Here is a 26425-nt window from a genome sequence, read left to right on the forward strand (position 1 = left end):
CAAGAATGACCAGACTTCGTCTCACCTATTTTGGTCATGTTGTAAGAAGGGACCATTCCCTGGAGAAGGATGTCATGCTTGGTAGGGTGGAGGGTCGGCGAAAGTTGGGGAGGCCTTCAACGAGATGGATTGACCTGGTGGCCGCAATGGTGGGCTCAAGTATAGCAGGGATTGTGGGGCTGGCGTGGGATCGGGCAGTGTTTCGTTCTGCTGTACATGGAGTTGCTATGAGTTGGAAACGACTCGACAGCACTTAACGACAACAACAACAATCATTCTCTCAGTTCAGTGCTTTGGTTATTACAACTATAAACCCACTGCCACTGAGTTGATTCCGACTCACATCATCCCTATACTACAGAGTAGATCTGCCTCATAGGGTTCCAAAAGCTGTAAATCTTTATGGAGGCAGACTGCCACATCTGCCTCCTGCAGAGCAGCTGGTGGGTTTGAACTGCTGGCCATTTTAGTTATTGGTGGAACACTTTAACCACTGTGCCACCATATCTTCTGATGAGTACATTAAACAGAAAGAGGTTTTATATTATTCCCCAGGTCACAGTTTGTCATTTCAAGTTGTTTTGAGTTTCTGGATTGCATACTAAAAAGTAATTTTATTAAAGATGGACAAGCTCCCATTTAATATTAAAGTAGCATCTGATCTAACATATACAGCATTATATTTAGTGGGTATAATGATTAGGGAAGATTGTTGCTGCAAGTTTCCATTGATGTGGTTCCAAATCTTAGTGACCCTATGTATAGCAAAATGAACATTGACAGGTCCTGCATAATGGTCACAATTGTTGTTGCTTGAGCCTATTTTTACAGCCACTGTGTCAATCCATGTCACTAATGGTCTTCCTCTTTTTCACTCATCCTCTACTTTACAAAACACAATGTCCTTATTCTATGTCATGGATTGAATTGTGTGCCCCCCTAAAAATGTGTCAACTGGGTTGGGCCATGATACTCAAAGGTTTGTCAGTCATGTTGTTGTTAGGTGCCGTAGGGTCAGCTCTGATTCATAATGACCCTATGTACAAGAGAGCAAAACACTGCCTGGTCTTGGGCCATCTTCCCAATCCCTTCCATTCTTGCCTTTCCTTTTAATTACTGTGTAAATCCATCTCATTGTGGGTCTTCTCCTTCTTCTCTGACCTTCTATTTTATCAAGCATGATATACTTCTCCAGGAAATGGTCACTTGTGGCACCATGACCAAAGTAAGTGAAATGAAATCTGGCCATTCTTACTCCAATGGAGCACTGCAATGCCACTTCTTCCAGGACTTACTTGCTCATTCTTTTGGTGGTCCATTGTATTTTCAGTGTTCTTCTCCAACACCATGAGTCAAAGGCATCAACTCTTCTTCCATCTTCCTTATTCAGTGGCCAGCTTTCACATGCATATGAGGTTATTGAAAACACCATGGCTTGGGTTGGGTAACTTTAGTCTTCAAACTGACATATTGGCCCTTCAACACTTTAAAGAAATCTTTTGCAGCAGATTTTCCCAATGTAATATGGCCTCTGAATTTTTTTTTTCTCCTTTTGTAGTGATGTTGCTTATTGACCCAATTGTGAGGATTTTCGTTTTCTTTAGATTGAGATGCAATCCATACTAAAGACTGTAATCTTTGATCTTCATCAGTAACTGCTTCAAGTCACCTTCACTTTCAGCAAACAAGATTGTGTCATCTGCATCTCACAGGCTTAATGAATCTTCCTTCAATGCTGATGCTCCATTCTTCTTCATATAGTCTATTCTTAGTCCAGCTACTTGGATTATTTGCTGAGCATGCAGATTGAATAAGCATGGTAAAAGGATACAACACTGACATACATCTTTCCTTATTTTAAAACATGCAGTATCCACTTGTTTTGTTCGAATAACAGCCTCTTGGTCGATGTACAGGTTCTTCATGAACACAAGTGTTCTAGAATTCCCTTTCCTTACAATGTTATCCATAATTTTGTATGATCCAAAGAAGTGAATGCCTTTGCATAATCAACAAAACACAGGTAAACACCTTTCTGGTATTCTTTGATTTCAGCCAAGAATCACCTGACTTCAGAAATGATATCTCTAGTTCTACATCCTCTTCTAAGTCCAGATTGCATTTCTGGCAGTTCCCTGTCAATATAGTGCTGCAACCATTTTTGAACTGTCTTCAGCAAATTTTATGTGTGTGTGATATTAATATGAAGCTCTGGTGGTGCAAAGCTTAGCACATTTGACTGCTAACTAAAAGGTTGGTGGTTCAAATGCAGCAGCCACTCCATGGAAGGAAGATTGGGCAATCTGCTTCTGTAAAAAATTACTACCTTGGAAACTAATGGGTTGCTATGTGTCAAAATTGACTCAATGGTAGTAGGTTTTGGTGATATCAATGATATTGTTCCACAATCTCTACATTCTGTTAGGCCACCTTTCATATAATTATGCAATGTGGCAGTTATGTGATAATGTTCCATGTTGTGATCTGATGTAATAAGCAAATCAATTGTAAGTGTATCAGGATGAGATACAGCAAACTTAATCCCGTCGCACCCTGATCCAATAAGGGGTGCTTCCCTGGAGTTTGGTCTGCAATACCTTTTTTGCCTTACAAGAGATAAAAGGAGAGAGAAACAAGTAGAAGCAAGGAAAACTACTACCACACACACACACACACACACACACACACACACACACACAAGACCCAGAAGTGGAGTGTGCCCTTTGGACCCAGAGTGCTGTGCTAGGATCTACCTAGGATCAAGAAATACAAGGATAGAAAGATTTTCCCTACAGCTGGGACTCTGAATTTGAACTTCTAGCCTCCTAAACTGGGAAAATAAATTTCTTAATGCCATCCACCTGTGGTATTTCTCTGGTGGCATAGTACCTAAGACATGTGACTACTAACCATAAGTTTGGTGGTTCAAACCCACCAGCCAATCTGGGGAAGAAAGGCTTGGCAATCTACTTCTGTAAAGATTTACCGCCTTGAAAACCCAAAAGGGGGTCACTGTGAATCAAAATCGACTCAATGGCAGTGAGGTTGTTTTTTGTTTTTTAGACAACTAAGACATCCAGGAATTGCTCCCTCTTGATAACATATTCAAAGTGTGTAAGAAGTCTTGCCATCCTTGCTTCTAAGGAGAATTCTGTCTGTACTTCTTCAAGACAATGTGTGTGTCCTTCTGGTAATCCATGGTATATCCAATGTTCTTTGTCAAAATCATAGTTCAAAGGCACCAATTCTTCTTTGGTCTTCCTTATTCATTAACCAGCTTTCTCATGTATATGAAGTGATTTAAAATACTATGACTTGAGTCAAGTACATCATATTCCTCAACGTGATCTCTTTACTTTTCAATGCTTATATAGGTCTTCTGCAGCAGATTTGCCCAATGTAATATGCCATTTGATTACTTGACTGCTGCTTCCATGGATGTTCTTTGTGTATACAAGTAAAATTAAATCTTGGCAATTCCATTGTTTTCTCTGTTTGTCAATAAGCAATATCAATGAGCATGTTGTTGCTTATTGGTCTAATTGTGAGGATTTTTTTTTTATCTCTTTATGTGCAAGTGTAATCCAAAGTGAAAACCATAGCCTTTGATCATCGTCAGTAAGTGCTTCAAATTTTCTCAGCTTTCACCAGGCAATATTGTATCATCTGCATATCAATGCATATAATGAGTATTCTTCCTATCCTGATGCCGTGTTCTTCCTAATACAGTCCAGTTTCTCTGATTATTTGCTCAGCACAAAAATCAAATAAGTATGATGAAAGGATACAACCATACACACACCTTTCCTAAACTATTCAGTTGGATTTTTTTTCCAATTTCATAAGTATAGTAAGTTTTCCTGGCTCCATTTTTTTCCTCAGTAAAGTTTGTAGTGTACTTTCGAGTGGCTGAAGAAGACTGAGAAGTGATCAGAGCATTTTGGAACAGCTAAGGGAGATGAACTTGTCAGTCAATTTGTCATGCTGTGGTGGTTGCTAAGACAGACTCAGAAGAAGGAAGAGGTCATACACTACTCAAATAATTGGACAGTGAAAAGCTTATGAATAGCAGTGAAACACTGTCTGATATAATCCTGGAAAAGTTTATGAATAGCCCTGATATAGTGCCAAAAAATGAGCCCTTCAGGTTGGAAGACACTCAAAGTACAGCAGGGAAAGAGCTGACTCCTCAGAGTAGAGCCGACCTTAATGATGTGACTAGAGTAAAGCTTTTGAGAACTCCATTTGCTGATGTGGCATGACTCAAAATGGGGAGAAACAGCTGCAAACATCCATTAATAATCAAAAATGGAATGTACAAAGGGTGAATCTAGGAAAATTGGAAGTTGTCACAAATGAAATGGAACACATAAAGATTGATATCTTAGGCACTAGTGAGCTGAGATGGACTGGTTTTGGCCGTTTTTAATCAGACAACTATATGATCTACTATGACAGAAATGACAAATTGAAGAGTAATGGTGTGGTATTCATCATCATGAGGAAATATTTCAACATCTTTCCTGGAGTGCAATGCTGTCAGTGACAGGATAATATCCATATGCCTACAGGGAACACCAGTTAATATTACTCTTATTCAAATTTATGCACCTCCCACCAAAGCCAAAGATAAGGAAATTGAAGGTTTTTACAAACTTCTGCAGTCTAAAATTGACCAAACATGAAATCAAGATGTGTTGATTATCACTGGTGACTAGAATGCAAAAGTTAGAAACAAAGAAGAATCGCCGGTAGCTGGAAAATATAGTCTTGGTGATAGAAATAAAGCTGGAAATTGCATGATAGAATTTTGCAAGACTTATTCATTGTAAATACCTTTTTTCAACAACACAAACAGTGGTTATACAAGTGGACTTCACCAGATGGAATACACAGCAATCAGATTGCCTACATCAGTGGAAAGAGGCAGTGGAGAAACTCAGTATCTTCAGCCAAAACAAGGCCAGGAGCTGATTGTGGAACAGACCATCAATTGCTCATATTCAAATTCAAGTTGAAGCTGAAGACAATTAAAACAATTCTAAAGGAGCTAGAGTATGACCTTGATTATATCCCTCCTGAATTTTGAGACCATCTGAAGAATATATTTCATGCATTTAACACCAATGAGCTAAAACCAGAGAAATTGTGGGATGACATCAAGAACATCATCCATGAAAAAAGCAAAAGGTCATTAAAAGGACCGGAAAGAAAGAAATGACCAAAATGGATGTCAGAAGGGTCTCTGACACTTGCCCTTAAATAGACAGTTGTTGTTGTTATGTGCCATCGAGTCAGCCCTGACTCATAGCGACCCCTCCGTGGGTTTCCGAGGCAGTATCACTACGGAAGTAGGATTGCCCAACCTTCCTTCCAAGGAGTGGCTGGTGGGTTTGAACCGCCAGCCGTCTGGTTAGCAGGCAAGTGTCTTAGCCACTATGCTACCAGAGCTCCCTAAATAGACAGTAGCTAAAGCAAATGGAAGAAATGACAAGATAAAAGAGCTGAAAAGCAACTTCCAATACCCAGGCCCACCTACCTCAGGCCGTGGTTTTAATAGAGAACTTCTCCCAAGCAAAAAGCAACTTTCAAACCTCAGGCTTGCATACCTCAGACCCCAACCTTAATATAAAACCATACCCAAGTGAAAAGCAGCCTCCAAGCCTTGGCCAAAGAAGGATAGCTGTTTGAATTGTAGCTATCATTGTGTATTCAACTTTACTATTGTCAACATTTGCTTTCCAAAAAGAAAAATCAGCTTCATGCTCTTATTGTCAACATATAGAACCACAAATATCACTGAATTCCATCTAGTAATAGTCATTTTTCCATGAGAGCTCCACATGAAATTCCCCTCTTTTTAGAGGATTAGATTTCCATAACACAGGTTTCCAAAGCAGATTGTAAAATTGATTGCTACTCACAGAAAACCCTGTGATCCATAGTATCTGTATCAAAAACACTCCTGTAAACCATGATTTCATTCAACTAATTCCAGATCAAGTCACCAGATCTCAAAAGGAGTAATTGATGTCTGTCTCAGTTTGCTTATCTTGAATCAAGGAAGGTGTGAAAATAAAAGCACTCTTCAACTCTGGTGGAGGGAATGGAGACAAAGTCTGAGTCTCACACCTTTCATCCCCTGGAAGTGTGGCAGTTGATAAATGTGACTGTGAACAAGAAAGTCAGTGGTTCAAACCCATGAGCCACTCTGTGGAAGAAAGATGGAGTGGTCTGGGTCCATAAAGATGTGCAGCCTTGGAAACCCAATGTGTGTCACTATGAGTCAGAATCGACTTTGAAGCAATGAGATTGTGTGTGTGTGTGTGTGTGTGTGTGTATTTGGTTTGTCATCATCTGCATCATTATCATCATCCAGTAGCTCATGGTCATTTAGGAATGCTTTAGGAACATTTTTGGGTCCCTGATAGGTGCAAACAGATAAGCATGTGTTTACTAATCAAAAGGTTGGCTGTTCCAACCAACCCAAATGTTCCTCAGAAGAAAATCATGGTGAGCTCCTTTTTAAAGGTCACAGATGTGATAAGACAATTTCTACTCCACAACATATGGGGTCGATAGGGAGCGCTGGTGGTGTAGTTTCTAAGGCATTTGACTGCTAACCTGAAGGTTGATGGTTTAAACCCACCAGCCCCTCCTGGGAAGGAAGACTGAGCAACCTACTTCTGTAAAGATACCACCTCAGAAACCCAAGGAAGAGTCACTATGACTTGGAGTTGAACTCGACGGCAGTGAGTTTTGTTTTTTTGTTTTGTTTTGTTTTGTTTTGTTTTGATGAGATGGAAGAGACCAGATAGTAGTAGATTTTGGGTTACAAAAATGTTAGTTACTGTTGAGTCAGCTCTGACTCATGGAGACCCCCCAAGTGCATCAGAGCAGAGCTGTGCTCCATAGGTTTCAACAGCTGATTTTTTGGATGCAGATTTCCAGGTCCTTCTTCCAAGGCATGTCTGGATGGTCTTGAACTTATACTTTTCAATTAGCAACCAAGGTTATTAAGCATTTGCAGGGAATCCAGGGGACAGTTTACTGGGACTCATTTCTTATTCTGGTGGGAGCAATGCCTGAGGAGGCTAGAAGTGGTGGAGGAGAGAACTCAGAATGAGAGTTTTCCAATCTCTGCCAGTACAAAGACTTTCAACTTTCTAGACCTCTTAGCTGAAACTTTTCATTCTGGACCCTCCTTCCTTGCAATCTTGACTGTTCCATTGGTCCTGATGATGAAAACAGTTCTTTTGCATTGTCTCCCTTTGCACTCACCAAGTTGCATAGTATCTCTACTGGGGCATGGCCAAGGAGGGTAGATATATTTCTCCTCCCATGCCTGGTGGGCAATGAATGCTGAGGTCCCTTCCTCAGGACTGGCAGACAGATTCAGGCATGGATGATGACTCTGGAAGAAGGGGCACATGTATGGAGCCTGCTGTACTGGGATGGGCACTCGGAATAGCTGGAGACAAAAGAACATAATTTATACTCCTACGGATTTAAGAATTCAACTTACAGAGCTCATAATTAGCTGAATGTATTTATGATATCCTAAAGGAGCTGTGGTGGCATAGTGCCTAAGGCATTTGACTTTTAACCAGCAGGCTGGCAGTTCAACCCCACCAGCCACTCCTCAGAAGGCAGGTTGGGCAACCTACTTCCATACCATCTCGGAAACCCAAGATGGCATCGCTATGAGTCTGATCCAACCCAATGGCAATGTGCTCCATTATGTTGCATTGCAAACTCAAGAAGCTCTGAGCACCAAGGTTAAAACATTGGATTGGTAAACCAAGGTCAATGGTTTGAACCCACCAGGCATTCCATGGCAGAAAGTGAGGCAGTCTACTTCCATAAAGATTTACAGCCCTGGCAACCCTGTGGGGCAGCTATATTTTGCCTTATAAGGTAGCTATGAGTCAAAACTGACCGGATGATAGTGGGTTTGGATTTGGGCATCCTAATCTCTAAGGACCTGTTAAATGAAAGGATGAAGGAGGAGATAAGTGGATGTGCTGGAAGGATCAGCCCCTCCCTTATTTCAAGAGGAGTCACACTTGTAATTCTCACTTCTGATTTATAAATTTGAAAATAAAAGAAAACATTCCTTTCAGTCAATCCCTACTCTTGGTAACCCCATGTGTTACAGGGTAGAACTGTTTCCCATAGTTTTCTTGGCTGTAATCTTTAAGGAAGCACATAATCAAGTCTTTCTTCCACAGTTCAGCTGGGTAGGCTCAGACTGTCAATCTTTAGGTAGTAATCAAGTGCAAATATTTGCCCCATCCCGAGATTGTAAGAATCTTACTATAATATTCAGACTCTTTGTTTCTATTAGAGAATCAGAGAAACTTTAATATCAGTAAATCCAATGAATTAATCAAGTAATTTAACAAGAATCAGGGTTTCTATACAAAGAATCTAATATTGTTTCCATATATTAAGACTTGGGTTTCTAACGACAATATACTACTTTCCTGCCTATTTCCTTTGCTTGTGATTTAGAATTTTGTGTATTGGAGATTCATACCTTTTGCTAATTTCAATGGCAGTTCCAATTTTTCTCTCCAATTGATGCATTTTGATATATTAGAAACCAAGAGATTTTGGCATAATTGCTTGGTAACTTGATGATTTCTCTAAATACTTCAAGGCTCTTAAGTAGGCTGCAATCAAGGTGGTGTCCAGGGCTGCAGTCATCTCAAGGCTTGACTGGGACAGGATTCACTTCTAAGCTCACCTATGTGGGTGTGGTAGGATTCAATTTCTCTTGGGAGATAGACCAGAAAATTCCCTCACTGTCTAGTCACATGGGTTTCCCGATAAGACATCTCCTTACATGTCAGTTGGCTTGACTCAAAGAGTCAGTAGTAGATGAATAGTATATCAACAAGATAAAACCTAGTGTAATTTTGCACCCTAAACTTTAAGATGCCATTTTGGAGACCAAGAACAAGACCCCCAGAAAAACATGATTTCAAGGCACATGTTCTAATTATAGTTAAGAGATGGAAAGGCCTTGCTTGTAGTTGTAAGACATGGCAAGGTCTCTCTCACTGTTAAATGCTTAACTGGCAAAACTTCAAGTATTAAAAGTAGATGTTATTCTAATAGTCTACGTTTTTATCTTATTGGGATGTTTCATACTTTGGGTCACTGTGTCCTAGTAAACATTTATCGTTTTATACTCCTTATTCCTGAGGAGACTTCTGTGATTGTTTTAATGACCACCTGTTGTCCTTGAGCACATGGAGGAGTAAAACGTTAGCTCTGTAGAGAATAAGCTGATAGTATGGATTCTAAGACTAATGATGTAATCATGTTATGTTATGTGCTGTCGAGTCAGAACCGACTCATAGCAACCCCTCCTTGGGTTTCTGAGGCAGTATCACTATGGAAGAAGATTGCCCCATCTTCCTTCTGAGGAGTGGATGGTGGGTATGAACCACCAGCCTTCTGGTTAGCAGTCAAGTGCCTTAGGCACTATACTAACAGAACTCCTATGTAATCATGTATAAACATATAAATAAAGTAGAACAAAGGCATCAGGGGTCACTCTCGCAGAATATGCTGGGCATCTGCCTGGCTCCCATTCCTTTAAAATAAAAAAGAAAATCATTAATCCTTTTGCATCACTTCATTTTGTGACCTGTGCAGTTTTGCCAGACACAGCAATGCCATTCCCTTACTTTTGTCATATTTGATTCTTTGCACTGGGTCACTAAGTTCTTCCCACACACGTGGGTATGGGATTTCACCAGAGAGTGAACACCAGGAGTTGTGTGACATTGGGAGAGTCTTAGATGCTACTCAACCCCTAGACTTTCTCTTCTATCACGTTGCTGGGCCCTAAGCCCAATATATTTCTCACATCATCACACCCAATCTTCTAAACAAAAATTCCCCATGGAAAACCTAGCAGATGGCAGATCTACCTCTGCATTGGGTGCTCACTCCACATGTTGCTCCTGGCCATGCAATTGTGATAAGCCTACTTGGTTTACCTTATACAGGCATACCTCTGAGATACTGTGAGTTGAGTTCCATACCACCACAATTAAGAGAATATTGATTGCAATAAAATAAGTCACACAATTTTTTTGAGGGGGTTTCCTAGTGCATTTAAAAGTTAAGCTTACATTATACTAGCATCTGTTGGGTTTGCAACAGCAATATGAAAATGTTTGAAATATTGTGCGAATTGCCAAAATGTGACACAGAAACATGAAGTGAGCAGCTGCTGTTGGAAAACTGGCAACGAAGACTTGATTGATTGAGAGTTGTCACAAACTTTCAGTTAGTAACAATACAGTCTCTGTGAAGCACAGTAAAGCCGAGCACAATAAAACAACATATCCTTGTGTCAGCAGTGTCCCCATATCGACCTCAAGAGAAATGCTGCAGCCTTTCTGTGCCCAAATTCAACAAGCAATGGCAACAGCCTCTGATTCCTCCATAACCAGGAAGAGTCCACTTCACTCCACAGTGTTAGCTTCCTTAGCTCTCTTTGGGCTCAGAAATCTTTACGAAAGTGTGCTTTAGGCTTCTCTGTTTTTTTTTTTTTTTTTGGTTGTTTGTTTCCCCTAGTAGAAAAAAAGGGAATGATGGTGTGTTGCACCTTTTCCATCCCATCAATTTGGTCAGCTGGGTAAGGCTTCTCTATACTGAAGAACTCAGAGATTACCTTGTAGTTAACTGATATTAAGAAACTTGAATATATACCCATTAAAATTAAGTACAGACAAAAGGATGATTTTCCTTATGTGCAGATAAATGGCCAAGGGTAATTTTGGGGAGAGCAAATGACAAATGTGCTGAGGTGGATTGGTGAGGTAGATGATAAGGGCTGAGGGCTTTTATCATCCTTGGACAGTGGAAAATATTTAATATTATTTACTATATTAATATTAATTTAATCTGCCAGCCAATCCTCTGAAGGAAGGTTGGGCGATCTACTTCTGTAGTGATACTGCTTGGCAACCCAAGGAAGGGTCACTATGAGTCGGGTCCAACTCAACAGCACATAACAACAACAACAACATTATTTAATATAATTAAATATTAAAAAGAGAGGATCAAGTTCTAAAGTCACTACCAAAGGTGAGTGCAGAGGAAAAGTGTATGGAAACCAAAGTGAGTTGAGTTCTTGTGGTAAAAAAGGAGAGTTGCTTTGTACTTTTCCCAGTTCTCTCTCTGGATGAGTTTCCTTGAAGGGAAAAGAAAGATCCACATTTCTTCATTCCTTCTTCAAATAACCAATTGTCTAGTCTCAATTTTTTTCCCTCACTGTCTAGCAACCCTAATCCTAACCCTAATTCTAATAGCACTGTGTTATTTATAGAACTTACCCAATCCCACTCTTTTATTCTATGACTTCTGTAATACTATTTAAATGGGGAATAATAGATAACTTCAAATGTCAATGATAACACAAACTATATCTTTCTTCTTTCAGTAGTACTGACAGATCTCTAATGCTTGGGCACAAGAAGATGTACGGATGTCAAATAGTCTTCAACATTTTTTATAAGATAATTAATATCACAATCTCTGGCCTTACTATAGTATATTTTGAGTATATAGATACATGATATTGAACTGCTCAGGGACTAATTGTGTAAAGATAAATGGAGGTAGTCAACAGGCATCCAGGGTAAAGCAAACGTGGAGTTCAAATTATTAATTTGAATGGCATGTGTGTTACAGTAGATGAAGGCAATGATGAAATATATATTTGTTGAATTCTTGCCATGTATGATATGCATTATCTGCTTAATCCTTACAGTGTTGCAAGCTAAATATTGAAAATGAGGATTAAAAGTTTTGATAGTTAAATAACAAGTCAGTGTCCACAGATAAGGAGATGGTGGAGCTGATATTGAAAGTCAAATATTCTGCCAGCAAGTCTCAGTGGTTGAACCACTACCAAAAGCTGGTTGCCATCAAGTTGACTCTGACTCGTGGTAATCCCAAGTGTGCCAGAGCGAAGTGTACTCCACAGAGGTTTCAATGGCTGATTTTCTTCCAAGACACATGTCTTGTTGTTGTTATGTGCCATTGGGTCTGCCCCAACTCATAGTGTCCCCTCCTTGGGTATCCAAGGCAGTATCACTACGGAAGTAGATTGCCCCATCTTCCTTCCAAGGAGTAGCTGGTGGGTTTGAACTGCCAGCCTTCTGGTTATCAGTCAAGTGCCTTAGGCACTATGCTACCAGAGCTCCCATAAGACACATTTAGGTGGACCCAAACCTCTGACCTCTGGGTCAGCAGCAATCACATTAACTGTTTGCACCACCCAAGGCCTCCCTGAACCACTCCACTGGTCTATTCTTATGGTGACTAAGTTAGCATCCACTTACTGATTCACTGTTGTTGTTGTTAAGTGCCATCGAGTCATTTCCAACTCATAGCAACCCCATGCACAGCAGAATGAAACACTGCCCAATCCCGCGCCAGCCCCACAATTCCTGCTATACTTGAGCCCATCATTGCAGCCACCATGTCAATCCATCTCCTTCAAGGCCTCCCCCTCTTTTGTTGACCCTCCACCCTACCAAGCATGACATCCTTCTCCAGGGAATGGTCTCTTCTTACACCATGACCAAAATAGGTGAGATGAAGTCTGGCCATTCTTGCTTCCAAGGAGCATTCTGGCTGCACTTCCTCCAGGACAGATCTATTAGTTCTTTTAGCAGTCCATGGTACTTTCAGCATTCTTTGCCAGCACCATAACTCAAAAGCATCAACTCTTCTTCGGTCTTCCTTATTCATTGTCCAGCTCTCACATGCATACGAGGCGATTGGAAATATCATGGCTTGTGTCAGGCACAACTTGGTCCTCAAGGAGATATCCTTGCTCCTCAGCACTTGAAACAGTTCCTTCGCAGTTGACTTTCCCAATGGTACACGTCGTCTAATGTCCTGACTGCTGCTTCCATTGGCATCGATTGTAGAACCAAGCAACGTGAATTCCTTGACAACCTCAATCTTCTCTCCATTTATTGTGATGCTGCTCATTGGTCCAGTTGTGAGGATTTTTGTTTTCTTTATATTGAGATGTAATCCATACTGCAGACTGTATTCTGCAACCTTCATCAGTAGGTGCCTTAAGTCATCCTCACTTTCAGCAAGCAAAGTTGTATCATCTGCATATCTCAGGTCGTTAATGATTCTTCCTCCAATCCTGATACCACGTTTTTCATTACTATGTACTTAAACACTGTTCTAATCAGTGCTTGTGATTACCTCCCCTAAACAATTCTCTCATTTGAGTTGTTTTGGTTTTACAACTAAAAAGGTAAGGAAATTAAACAGAAAGTTTACTTACATTGTGCCCAAGATCACAGTTTATAATATCAAGTTGTTCTTTTTCCTGAAATATACACTAGAAAGGAGCTTCATTAAAGATACAACAGCTACCATTTAATGGAAAAGTACCATTATGATTGCACCTTGACAGCATTATATTTAATTTTTGTAATGGACTTGGAAGATTGTTGTTTTTGTTACCTAACACTAACCCTAACCCTAACCTAACCCAACCCAACTCCTAACCATGGAGTTGGTTCTGACAATTAGTGACCCTATGTATAACAGAATGAAACACTGGCAGGTCCTTCATCATCTTCACAATTTTTACTATGATAAGCCCATTGTTGGAGTATCCTTAAAGAATTCACTGTGTGAAACCATCTCATAAGGAGTTTTCCTCTTTTACACTCACCCTCTATCAGACATGATGTCTTTCTCCAGGGACTGGTCTCTTCTTATAACATGGCTAAACTACATAAGAAGTCTTGCCACCCTAGCTTCTAAGAACCATTCTGATTGTACTTCTTCAAAGACAGATTTGTTTGTTGTTCTGGTAATTCATGACATATTCAATATTCTTTGCAACACCATAATTCAAAGGCATGAGTTCTTCTTCTGTCTTCCTTACTTATTGTCCAGATTTCACATGCATATGAGAGAACTAAAAATACCATGATTTGTGTCAGGCACACCTTAGTCCTTGAAGTGACATCTCTGTATATGCCACTTTAAAGAGGTCTTTTGCAGAAGATTAGCCCAATGCAATATATCATTTGATTTTTTGACTGCCACTTCCATGGGCATTGTTTGTGGATCCAAGTAAAATGAAATCTTGACATCTTCAATCGTTTTTCTCTCTATAAATAAGCATGATGTTTCTTATTGATCCAGTTGTGAGAATTTCATTGTAGTTGTTGAGGTGCAGTCTTTGACGTTCATCAGTAACTGCTTCAAATCCTCTTTACTTTCAACAGACAAGTTTGTGTCATTTGCATATCATAATTTTTTTGGTGAGTTTTCTCCAATCCTGATGCAGTGTTCTTCATTTGTTGCAGCTTCTTGTATTATTTGTTCAGTATACAGATTGAGTAAGTGTGATGAAAAGATACAACCTCTACATACCATTCCTGTACAGTTTAGATGGGTTTATTTCAATTCTAAAATGGCAGTGGGCATTTCTTCGTTTTTTTTTTTTTTTTTTCTGAGCATACATTTTAATATTCCAATTTTAAACATTTCACAAATACTTTTCTTCCTCATACAGAATGTGTCAGCCATGGTTCCATAAAGAAAAAATAAATTATGAAAGCATTATGAAGAGAACACAATATGGGAAATTTGTAAAAGAGTTACCACATGTATGGCAAAGCTAAAATGATCAATGTAGTAATACAGATTTAGGAACTGCAAAAAGAAGCTACCACCAAAATGGCTAACAAGCTTAAGGGAAATTAAATTATTAGGGTGTCATAGGACATGTCTACGAGAAGAACCTAACAAGAAAACAAGATGAAAAATCAAAATACAGTTATTGTAATCTCCCTCTCTAGCCCAGAATCACAAATTAAAGAATAAACAAACAAACAAAAGAACTCACTGCCATTGAGTCAATTCAACTCATAGCGACCCCTTTTGGGTTCTGAGGCAGTGTCTCTATGGGAGTAGATTGCCCAATCTTCTTTCAGAGGAGTGGCTGGTGGGTTTGAACAGCCAGCCTTCTGGTTAGCAGTCAGGTGCCTTAGGCACTATCCCACCAAAGCTCCCAATTAAAAAATGGAAGAATGAATTGAAAGAAGAAAGACAATAGCTTAAAAAGTACACTTGGCAGCTTTATAGTGTGCAGGCAGGAGCAGTGATGATTCAGTGGTAGAATCCTCTTGTTCCATGTGGTTAACTATTGTACAATTCTGGTCAATACATATTGTTGCTGTTGATAACAATATGTGTCATGTGTCATCGAGTCAGACCCGACTCATAGAGACCCCTCCTTGGGTTTCCAAAGCAGCATCACTACAGAAGTAGATTTCCCCATCTTCCTTCCAAGGAGTGGCTGGTGGGTTTGAACCATAGCCTTCTGGTTAGCAGTCAAGTGCCTTAGGAACTATGCCACAACAAGTCTGTCACTGAGGCTTATATGTTGCTGTGAAAAAGTGTCAATGGAGCTTGAAGACTAAAATGTGCTTGGAAGAAAGATCTACTGATCTACTGCCAAAAACACAGCCAATGAAAACTTATGGATCAAAATTATCTCATCCATAGCAATAATGGGGATGATGCAGGACTAGGCAACAGTTTAGGGGATTTTCTATGTGTTCGCCATGATAGGGGAATGGGGGATAACTACAGCGACGTTAACAACAACAAAGTGTGGAAAGATACTACAAGAGAAAAAATAACGTTATCAGGAATTTTAGGGAAAAAATATGTGTCTGTTCTTAGGATAAGTTCTTTCCTATCCTCCCCCTATGAGCTTTATGATCTTCAGCTTGTGCTCATGAAAAGTAAAAGACACACACATTTTTGAAGGAAAAGGTCAGTAGTTCTCACTTTGTACATTAAAACCACCTGTGCTGCCTTAAAAATGTTATGTTCAAGCCACATGCTGGTCCAAATTAAACAGAATCTGTGCTGGTGACACCAAGTTTTCAATATTTTTTAAACTTCACAGACAATTTCAGTTTGAGGTAGGGGTTGGAGAGCAGTGCTATTCATTCACATTCATAAACTGCCTATAGCATTCTAACAGACATAAAAATAATCTTGCCAATAGATATGAATTCTCATAAAAAATGAGGAATCTAAGTCTACATTAAAAAACAAAAAAAGTGTGTATTTTATCAGGAAGCCTGAGTCACAGATGAGAAACTAAGAAGGCTCCATAGATAGGTATCATGTGATTTTATGAGGCAGTTTGATATTACCCAGAATTTGTCCACAATTACAATCAAGACATGAAAAAGAGAATGAAAACTTGAGTTAGAAAATTATGAGAGCTACAAAATTATGTAGCCAAGAGGCAAAATTTCTGAGTATAGATGTTTGGTTTTGGTGGGTTTTCAGTGCACACTCTCAAAAGATGCATAAGGTTGACATCAGTTTGTCCTCCTGAGGAGCTTCCTTAGGGCTGTCTTGATGTCCTTGTTTCTCAGGCTGTAGATGAATGGGTTCAGCATGGGGGTGACCACAGTGTACATCACTGTGGCCACCGCAAGTTTCCTGGAGGAAGATATGACAGCTGAACTGAGATACACTCCAATAACTGTTCCATAAAATAAGCAAACAACTGACAGGTGAGAACCACAGGTGGAAAATGCTTTATACTTCCCACCTGTTGATGGGATTTTCAGAATGGTGGAAACAATTCTGATGTAGGTAAAGAGAATCCCTAAAACTGGAATTCCAGCAAAGATGGCACCAATACAATTCAGTAATATGCCACTGCTGAAGGTGTCAGAACAGGCAAGCTTGAGGAGTTGAGGAGGGTCACAGAAGAACTGAGGGATTTCCACACGATAGCAGAAGGTGAGTTGAGACATCATTAAAATGTGCAGCTGAGAGTGCAAAAGGCTGAGAAAAAACAACAGCAAAACCAGCAAGCCACATAGGCGGGGATTCATGATGACTGTGTAGTGTAGGGGGTGACAGATGGCCACAAACCTATCATAAGCCATCACAGTCAGGAAAAGACTGTCCAGACATCCAAAAATGGAATAAAAGAACACCTGTATCAAGCAGCCTGTGTAAGTGATGGATTTGCTCTGTGTCTGGATATTCACTAGCATCTTAGGAACTGTGGAGGAGGTAAAACCAATGTCAGCCAAAGACAGGTTGGAGAGGAAGAAGTACATGGGGGTGTGGAGGTGGGAGTCAGAGCCAACAGTCAAGATAAGGACTGTATTCCCAAGTACAGTGACCAGGTACATGGTCAGAAACAGGCCAAAAAGGAGCGGCTGAAGTTCCGGATCATCAGAGAAGCCCAAGAGGAGGAGTTCAAAGCCAGCTGTGAGATTCTGTGGCTCCATGAACCTGAGACAACTCTTGGAAAAACAAAAGAGGATCGTTAAGAGGAAACAAACAGGCCACAAGCACTGTGTCTGTATTTGGAATTCAGAAACTTCAAAGTAAAGTGTTCATACTTGTGGACTTAATACTTCAGTACTTTAAGCAATATTTCTGCCTTTATAAAATCTGTTACCTCAGAATTCTTTTCTCATAATGCATGTGCTATTCTATTTCTTTATACGCTTACATTATTTTATTTATTTTACTTTGTGTTGTAGTTTTTGTGAACCATTAAAATACAAGTTATTTTCCATTCAACATTTTGTTCTGCAACATTGATTGCAATCGCCTCAAAGTAATAAAACTCTCCCACTTTTCCTTGGTTTCCCTGCTTCCACTTGTCCTTCTTCCCTGCCATTCCTGCCTTCTGAGTGTTGTTTTTGGGAGAGTGCTGCCTTTCTGGTCTCTTGTGTTTGATTGTACTGAGGAGTACATTCCTTCCTGTTGTTACTCTTCTTTTTATATTGTCTATTCTTTTTTGAAATTTGATCCCCAAGGATCTATTTACCTACAGGATTGAAATGTGTCTAAGGGCCACAATCTCAGGAAATCTGTTGATGTCTATCAGATGATAAGTTTGATGTTTTTATGATTTTCAATTTTGTTCTACATTTTTTTCTTAATCTCTGTCCAGAAACTTCTATTTGGATCCTGATCAGAGTGGTTGGTAATGGTAGAGAGTAACATCTAGATCTTTCAGTCTCTGGGTAGTGGAGACTATAGTTTGCCTGGTCCATTAATCCTTTGGACTAATTGATTCCTTGTATATTTGATTTTTCCCACTCTTCTTTTCTCTGGATGAAGATAGACCAATAGTGAAATCTTAGAGGGCCACTCACAGGATTTCAAGATCTCAGTCACTATGCACCAAAGGAGGATGTATAACATTGTCCTTGTAGGCTATGCTATGCCAATTGACCTTAGTATCCTCAAAGACCATAGCCATAAATCCTTAAGCCAAGACATTCATTCTTTCATGGTGTTTGGCCTTACATACTCCCTTTAGACACAGAGGGCTGAGGAATGTTAGAATATGAAAGATACTTTAAGATAAGAACTAAATAAACAGTGTAAATTATCAGCCCCCAATGAAGAAAACCCAGTACTCATTTGTCAGTTTGCCACACTGTGGTGGTTTGCAGGTTGCTGTGAGGCTGGAGGTTATGCCACTTGTATTTCAAATACCAACAGGGGCACCAATGGTTGACAGGTTTCAGTGGTTCTTCCAGACTAAGACAGACTCAGAGGAAGGAAAAGGGCATCCACTTCTCAAAGAGTTGGACAGTGAAATCCTTGTGAATAACAGTGGAACAGTGTCTGATAGATTATTGGAAAACTTTATGAATAATCCTGATACATAGTCTGATATACTGATGGAAGATAGGTCCCTCGGGTCAGAAGGCACTTGGCATACAAGTGAGGAAGAGCTGCCTCCTCAAAATAGAGTGAGGTGGGTGGGTAAAGCTTTCAGGACCTCCATTTGCTGATGTGGCAAGACTCAAAATGGGAAGAAACAGCTACATATATCCATTAATAATCAGAACATGAATTGTACAAAGTATGACTCTAGTAAAATGGGAAATTGTCACAAATGAAATGAAACACATAACGATAAATGTTCTAGGCACTAGTGAGCTGAAATTGACTGGTTTTGGCCATTTTGAATCACACAATCATATGACCCACTTTGCCAGGAATGACAAATTGAAGACGAATAGTGTGCCATTCATCATCATAAAACATGTTTCAAGATCTTTTCTAAAGTACAATGCTGTCACTGATAAGATAATATGCATACACCTACAAGGGAGACCCATTAATACCACTATTATTCAAATTTATGCACCAACCACCAAATACAAAGATGAGGAAATTGAAGATTTTACCAAATTGAAGATTTTTTGGTCTGAAATTGACCAAACATGCAATCAAGATACATTGATTATTAGTGGTGACTGGAAGCAAAGAAGAATTAGTTGGAAATTATCGCCTTTGTGATGGAAATGACACTGGAGATTGCAAGATAGAATTTTGCAAGACCAACAACTTATTCACTACAAATATCTTTTTCTCAAGAACATAAAATTGCAGCTATAAATGTGGACCTTACCAGATGGAATACACAGTAATCAGATTGACTACCTCTGTGGAAAGAGGAGATGGAGAAGCTCAATACCTTCAGCCAAAACGACTCCAGGGGCTGACTGTGGAATTGACCATCAATTGCAGATATGCAATTTCAAGTTGAAGATGAAGACAGTTAAGTCCAAGAGAGCCAAAATATGGCCTTGAGTATATCTCACCTGAGTTTAGAGAATGGATTTGATACATTTAACACCAATGACCAAAAACAGGATGAACTGTAGTATAACATCAAGCACATCACATAAGAAGAAGGCAAAAGGTCATTAAAAAGGAAAGGAAAAAAAGACCAAAATGGATGTTTGAAGATAAACTGAAACTTGCTCTTGTACAGAGAGTAGCTAAAGCTAAAGCAAATGGAAGAAATGACAAGATAAAAGAGCCAAACAGAAGATTTCAAAGAGCAACTTGAGAAGACAAAGTCAATTATTACAATGTAATGTGCAAAGACCTGTAGTTAACAAGCTAAAATGGAAGAACACTTTCAGCATGTCTCAAGCTGCAAGAACTAAAGAAAAAATTCAAGCCTCAAGTTGCAATATTGAAAGATTCTATTGGCAAAATATTGAGTGGTGCATGAAACATCAAAAGAAGATGGAAGGAATGCACAGAATCACTGTACTGAAAAGAACTGGTAGGTGTTCATCCATTTCAGGAGATGGCATATAATCAAGAACTAATGATATTGAAGGAAAAAGTCAAAGCTGCACTGAAGGAATTAGCAAAAAACAAGGTTCCAGGAATTGACAAAATACCCATGGAGATGTTTCAGCAAATAGTGTCACATCGGAGGCAGTTACTCACCTATGTCAAGAAATTTGGAAAACAGCTATCTGGCCAGCTGACTAAAAGAAATCAGTATTTGCACTCATTCCAAAGAAAGGTGATCTACAAGAATGTGGAAATTATTGAAAAATATCATTAAAATCACACACAAGAAAATTTTGCTGAAGATATTTCAAAAATGGTTGCAGCAGTATGCTCACAAGGAACTTCCAGAAAGGCAAGCTGGATTCAGAAGAGGACGTGGAACAAGTGATATCATTGCTGATGTCAGATGGATCTCAGTTGAAAGCAAAGAATACCAGAAAGATGCTTACTTGTGTTTTATTGACTATGCAAAGGCATGAAACTCTGTGGACCATTACAAATTATGGATAACATTGAGAAGAAGGGGAATTCCAGAACACTTAATTGTGCTCATGAGGAATCTGTACATGGACCAGGAAGTTGTTGTTCAAAAAGAACAAGTAGATGTTGCATAGTTTAAAATCAGGAAGGGAATGTGTCAGGGTCTTATCTTTTCACCATACTTATACAGTTTGTATCATGAGCAAATTATCCAAGAAACTGGACAATATAAAGAAGCATATGACATCAGGATTGAAGGAAGACTTATTAACAACCTGTGATATGCAGATGACTCATCCTTGCTTGCTGTAAGTGAAGATGACTTGAAGCACTTACTTATGAAGATCAAAGACTACAGTCTTCAGTATGGATTACACCTCAACATAAGAAAAGTCCTCACAAGTGGACCAATAAGTGGCATGATGGTAAACAGACAAAAGACTGAAGTGGACAAAAATTTCATGTTACTTGGTTCTGCAATCAACACCAGTGAAAGTAGCAGTCAGGAAATCAGACAACTTAGCACTGGGCAAATCTGCTGCAAAAGATCAATTTTAAGTGATGAAGAACAAAGATGTCATGCTGAAGACTAAGGTGCACCTAACCCAACTCATTGTATTTTAATTAGTCTCATATAAATGTGAAACCTGGACAATGAATAAGGAAAACAGAAGAAGAGTTGATGCTTTTGAGATGTAGTGTTAGCAAAGAATAGTGAAAGTACCATTGGACTGCCAGAAGAACTAAGTGTGTCCTGGAAGAAGTGCAGCCAGAATGCTCCTTGGAAGCGAGAATGGCCAGACTTCGTCTCATCTACTTGGTCATGTTGTCAGAAGAGACCATTCCCTGGAGAAGGATATCATGCTTGGTAAAGTGGAGGGTAACTGAAAAATGGGAAGACCCTCAAGAAGATGAACTGACACAGTGGCTGAAACTATAGGCTCAAGTATAGCAAGGACTGTGAGGCTGGCTCAGGAACAGGCAGCGGTTCATTCTGTTGTACGTGGGGTCACTAAGAGTCAGAGCTGAATTGACACCACCCAACAACAACGACGTGAAGAAAATGTATACAATAAATAAATAAATATTAATCATTTTAAATAAAAACCAAAAGATTCAGACTACAGGACACTAAGAAGCTTTGGTCATTCTATGTTAGAGTTCTTGCTTTCCATGAAGGAGAACTGGGTGCCATTATCGGACAACACAACTCAAGTGCAGCCACGACCCACCTGCCAGTTTGTTGTACTTTGATGGTTACATGCAGGACAGGTGTCAGTGGGCCTGCAAAACTAAGACCGACTGGGAAGAAAGGCCTGATGTTCTACTTCAAAAAATCAGCCAATGGTAACTTTATGGATCACAAGGAACTATCATCTAATCTACAACTGCCCTGGGGACGATGCAGGACCAGGCATCATTTATTCCACTGTGCTTTGGGTCACCATGACATGGGGCCCGCTCAATGACAACTAATAAAAGCAAGAAACAACAACAATAAATTGAGTAAATTCCAACTTAAAGCAACCCACATTGGGTTTCCAAGGCTGTAAATCTTTAGAGAAGCAGATTGCTTCATCTTTCTTCTGTGGAGTTCCTGGTGAGTTTATACCACTAACTCTTTCGTTAGCAGTCAAATGCCTTAACAACTACACCACCAGAGTGCTTTAAAACAAAAAGAATAGATAGTCAAATATAATTTATCTCATTCAAATGCAATGCAATCAAAAACCTTTATTTTAAATATTTATAAACAGTCTATAAGTGACAGAACCACATTAAGTCATTGCTGTCAAATGAATCCTGACTCATAGTGACCCTGTATGACAGAGTAGAACTGTGCCACAGGGTTTTCAAGGCTGTTGGGCAATCTACTTCCACAGTGATACTGCCTTGGAAACCCAAGGAGGAGTCGCTATGAGTTGGATCTGATTCGATGGCACATAACAACATGAACAAATCGTTCCTGTTGCCTGCCACATCTCTGTCCTGAATAGCAGGCTAGTGTTCATTAGCAGATGAGCACCTTAAACATTACAAAGCCAGGACTCCTACTACCATATTTGCTGGACTTTAACCTAAAATGAAACATTTATAAGCAGAGAGCATTTTTTATATAAATGATTTTCATCATTCGTTTATTTTATGTCATCCATCCTCCATGGAGAAATGAGCTCACTTAAATAGTTATCTTTTTAAAATATTTTCCAACATTAACCCTAACTCTTGCCTTTGGTGAATATTGAATTTTTATATATACATTGATAAATGTATATATAACATACAGCATTGATGATTTCAAAGTTGACATTGGTATCAAATACACCAATGATTAAGCAATAAATTATTTTTAAAAAACAATGTCAACCACTTGGAGGGGGATCTATGTAGGAGACCCTGGATAGAGAGGGAGAATAATGTGGAACAAAACTCAAAAGCATTTGAAAAAAAAGGGGGGGGGGACTAGATATGCTAGTCTGATAGAGCCTGGTGGAACCACTGAGAGTATGATCCCTAGCTGCCCTGAAGGTCTACAATTGAACCCACACCTGTGGCTCCCAGCCAAGCAAAAGACAGGCATAGGAGTTCATCATTTAACTGAGGTAGATATACTCCTTGGAGAGAACAATCATGGGAGAAAGAAGGGCTGTTTATGCACAGGCAGACATCTCAGAGGGCAGGAGTGTATGGAGGGATGGACACAGGGCAGAGGTAGCTAGTGGGAGGAAGTGGGAGGGGAGCTGTTGCATTGGGGTAAATTGTAGTCAGTGTCATGAGACAACATGTGTGTGAACTGCTGTATGGAAAGTGAGTTTGCTCTGTAAATTTTTACCCAAATCACAATTAAAAAAAAAAAAATCAGTTTTTGTTTCTCATTTGCATGTTTTTTGTTTGTTTGTTTGTTTTATCATCCCCACACCATATCAGGGAAATGTCTGATGTTGAATTCAGTATTTATTTATTTTGTTTCCATTTTCCAGTTTCTTGGTGAAAGCGTGTCTAATTCTAAACCTTTTTGAAGAGTTTTTCTCTCTTAGAAAGAATGCTCTTATTTGCGGTTTAGGAATTTAGGCCCAAGGAAGTATCCAAGGGAGTCCCTGGCTGATGCATATGTTTAAGCCCTTGGCTTAACTGACTCAAAACTTGGCAGTTCAAATCTACCAAGAGGCACCTTGGAAGAAAAACCTGGCAGTCTACTTCAGAAAGGCCATATCCATTGAAAGCCCTTGGAGTGCAGTAATAGTCTGACACATATGGGGTGCCAAGTGTTGTAGTCAACTCACTGTCAATGGGTAAGGAGCCTTGGTGATGCAGTGGTTAAAGAGCTTGCCAATAAAAATGTTGTTAGTTTGAACCCACCAGTCCATCCACTGGAGAAAAATGTGGCAGGCTGCCCCATAAAGATGACAGCCTTGGAAACACTAGAGGGGCCATTCTGCTGCATCCTGTGGGATTGCTATGAGTTGGAATCAACTCAACAGCAACGGGGATGTTTCCTTAGCTGGGAGTTAGCAGAGCCACGTTTGAAAACCACCCATCTTATGCCTTCTATTGAAGAGTTCTTCAAGTCCATCCTTCCTATTAGGAGCATTGGAATTCTCCTAATTTCAACTCCTTGAAAGCAACTCATTTCCCCATTTGCTTTGATAGGTTCAATATGACTGAATTTGTGAAAATGCATAAGTGAAAACAGTGGAGAATAATATGACAAATATTCTGGTAGTTTTCACATATGTTCTAATGTAACTATAAATTGAATCTAACTTGTAGAATTATAAGAATTAAATAATACATGTAAAGTGCTTAGACTAATGGTCCTCAGTGCTAGCTGGCCATCACAACTGTATGTGGATCTTTCAAATGTGTTGATGAGCTGGCCAGAGCAAGAGCAGTTAAATCAGACTGCCTACTGCTTCACTAATGTTACCTCTCTTATTATCATTAATATATACTTCCAACATATTTTAAATATTTGCTTCATACTGATGTTTTACAAAAATTTAAACTATTAACATTAAAATTTGAATTTTGTTCCTATCCTTACATTATCCCAATACTCTCATACTTTTCCTGCAAAGGCAAACTCCCACATGAATTTGTGAGTATATTTCACCCTGAATGTTTCATAAGATTTATATATATATATATATATAAAAGATTTATAGATATGTACATAAGATAGATAGATGTTAACATTTTTCTTGACAATGTAGCTATGTAGTATCACTCTACACATACTGTCCCCCAGTTCTCATTTATGACAACATTGTGTTTTAACTGTCTCTGTGAAGTACACACATCTGTTTCAAGCACTTTAAATGATATAGTATTACTGAGAAAGGGATATTTTATTTGTCAGTTTTTTATTACAACGATCTTATGGAAATTCTTGTGCCATTCTTCATATTACAGAGTTGAGACTTTGTATATTATATGTACATGAAGCATAGTTTTTGAGGGGTAAGAATAAATGGATGCTCACATTTAGTATTAATTGTTATTATTTTTTTTTTTTTGGTCCAATAGAAAAGTTAAGCACAACTACATGCTCTTAATATGAAAGTATGGAATGACAAATATGCACACAAATTGTATGACAAGGGTCATTCCATCATAGATGCACATAAAATTCCCATCTTTATCCAAACCAAACCAAACTCATTACGATGGAGTCAGATTCAACTCATAGCGACCACTCCTTGGGTTTACGAGGTGGGGAGCTCTGGTAGCATAGTGGCTACGGCACTTGACTGCTAACCAGAAGGCTGGCAGTTCAAGCCCACCAGCCACTCCTCGGAAGGAAGATGGGTCAATCTACTTCCATAGTGATACTGCCTTGGAAACCCAAGGAGGGGTCGCTATGAGTCGGGTCCGACTCAATGGCAAACAACAACATCACTATGAAAGTAGATTGCCCAAACCTCCTTCTGAGAAGTGGCTGGTGGGTTTGAACCGCCAGCCTTCTGGTTAGCAGTTAGGTGCCTTAGGCACTATGTCATCTTCTATAGGGAGCTCTGGTAGCATAGTGGCTAAGGCACTTGACTGCTAACCAGAAGGCTGGAGGTTCAAACCCACCAGCCACTCCTCGGAAGGAAGATGGGGCAATCTACTTCCATAGTGATACTGCCTCGGAAACCCAAGGAGGGGTCGCTATGAGTCAGGGCCGACTCGATGGCACATACCAACAACCAACAACATAGGAAATAAGATTTTATTATCCCAGATTTCTGAAGTAGGCTGTCACATACATTACTTTTCACAGAAAACTCAACTATCCATAAGAATCATGCTATAATGTCTCTGCTAAGGCACTTGGCCCATTCTCTTAATTCACAAACCAACTCACCAAGTTCTAAGAGAAAGAAACAATGGTTCTGCCTCTGTTTGTTCCTCTGGAACCAAAGCAGGTTTGAAGAGAAACACTCATTCAGCTGTGATTGAGAAGACGGAGCAGCAATTGGAATAAGGAGAACTATGCCAACCTCCAAATCTTTCAGACATTAAACTTGGGGTGCATGTTAATATTTCAACATCTCTAAGCTGATCTTTTTTAGTAGGAAATGAGCAGAATAACACCTATCTCTAAGATACATGTGTCAGGTCCTCAAGAATTTGCATTCAATAAATAACTGATCATTCCTTTTTAATCAGATTTTGAATCACTGTGGGATCAAACACTTATTGATGAAATGCAGTTCCATGTAAGATTCAATGTTGTTGCATTCCATTATATATGAGAAGTAGAAGCTTATCTTGTCCTGGAAACTGG

At 39.4% G+C, this 26425-nt stretch overlaps 1 protein-coding gene across 1 annotated transcript; it reads right to left on the reverse strand.

The window, feature by feature from the left end:
- Positions 1 to 16412: 16412 nt before the first annotated feature.
- On the reverse strand, positions 16413 to 17428 carry LOC103212519 (olfactory receptor 18-like). Its single transcript, XM_007958488.2, has one exon. The coding sequence runs from the start codon at positions 17340 to 17342 to the stop codon at positions 16413 to 16415; it is 930 nt and encodes a 309-aa protein (XP_007956679.1). The 5' UTR covers positions 17343 to 17428.
- Between the last annotated feature and the right edge of the window lie 8997 nt (positions 17429 to 26425).

This window comes from Orycteropus afer, unplaced genomic scaffold (genome assembly GCF_000298275.1).
Source record: "Orycteropus afer afer isolate SDZICR_OR568_19922 unplaced genomic scaffold, OryAfe1.0 scaffold00991, whole genome shotgun sequence".
NCBI lineage: Eukaryota > Metazoa > Chordata > Mammalia > Tubulidentata > Orycteropodidae > Orycteropus > Orycteropus afer.

What these genes read in the sequence shown, in the direction of transcription:
- LOC103212519 (XM_007958488.2), bottom strand. Translation starts at nt 17,342, where the DNA reads ATGGAGCCACAGAATCTCACAGCTGGCTTTGAACTCCTCCTCTTGGGC.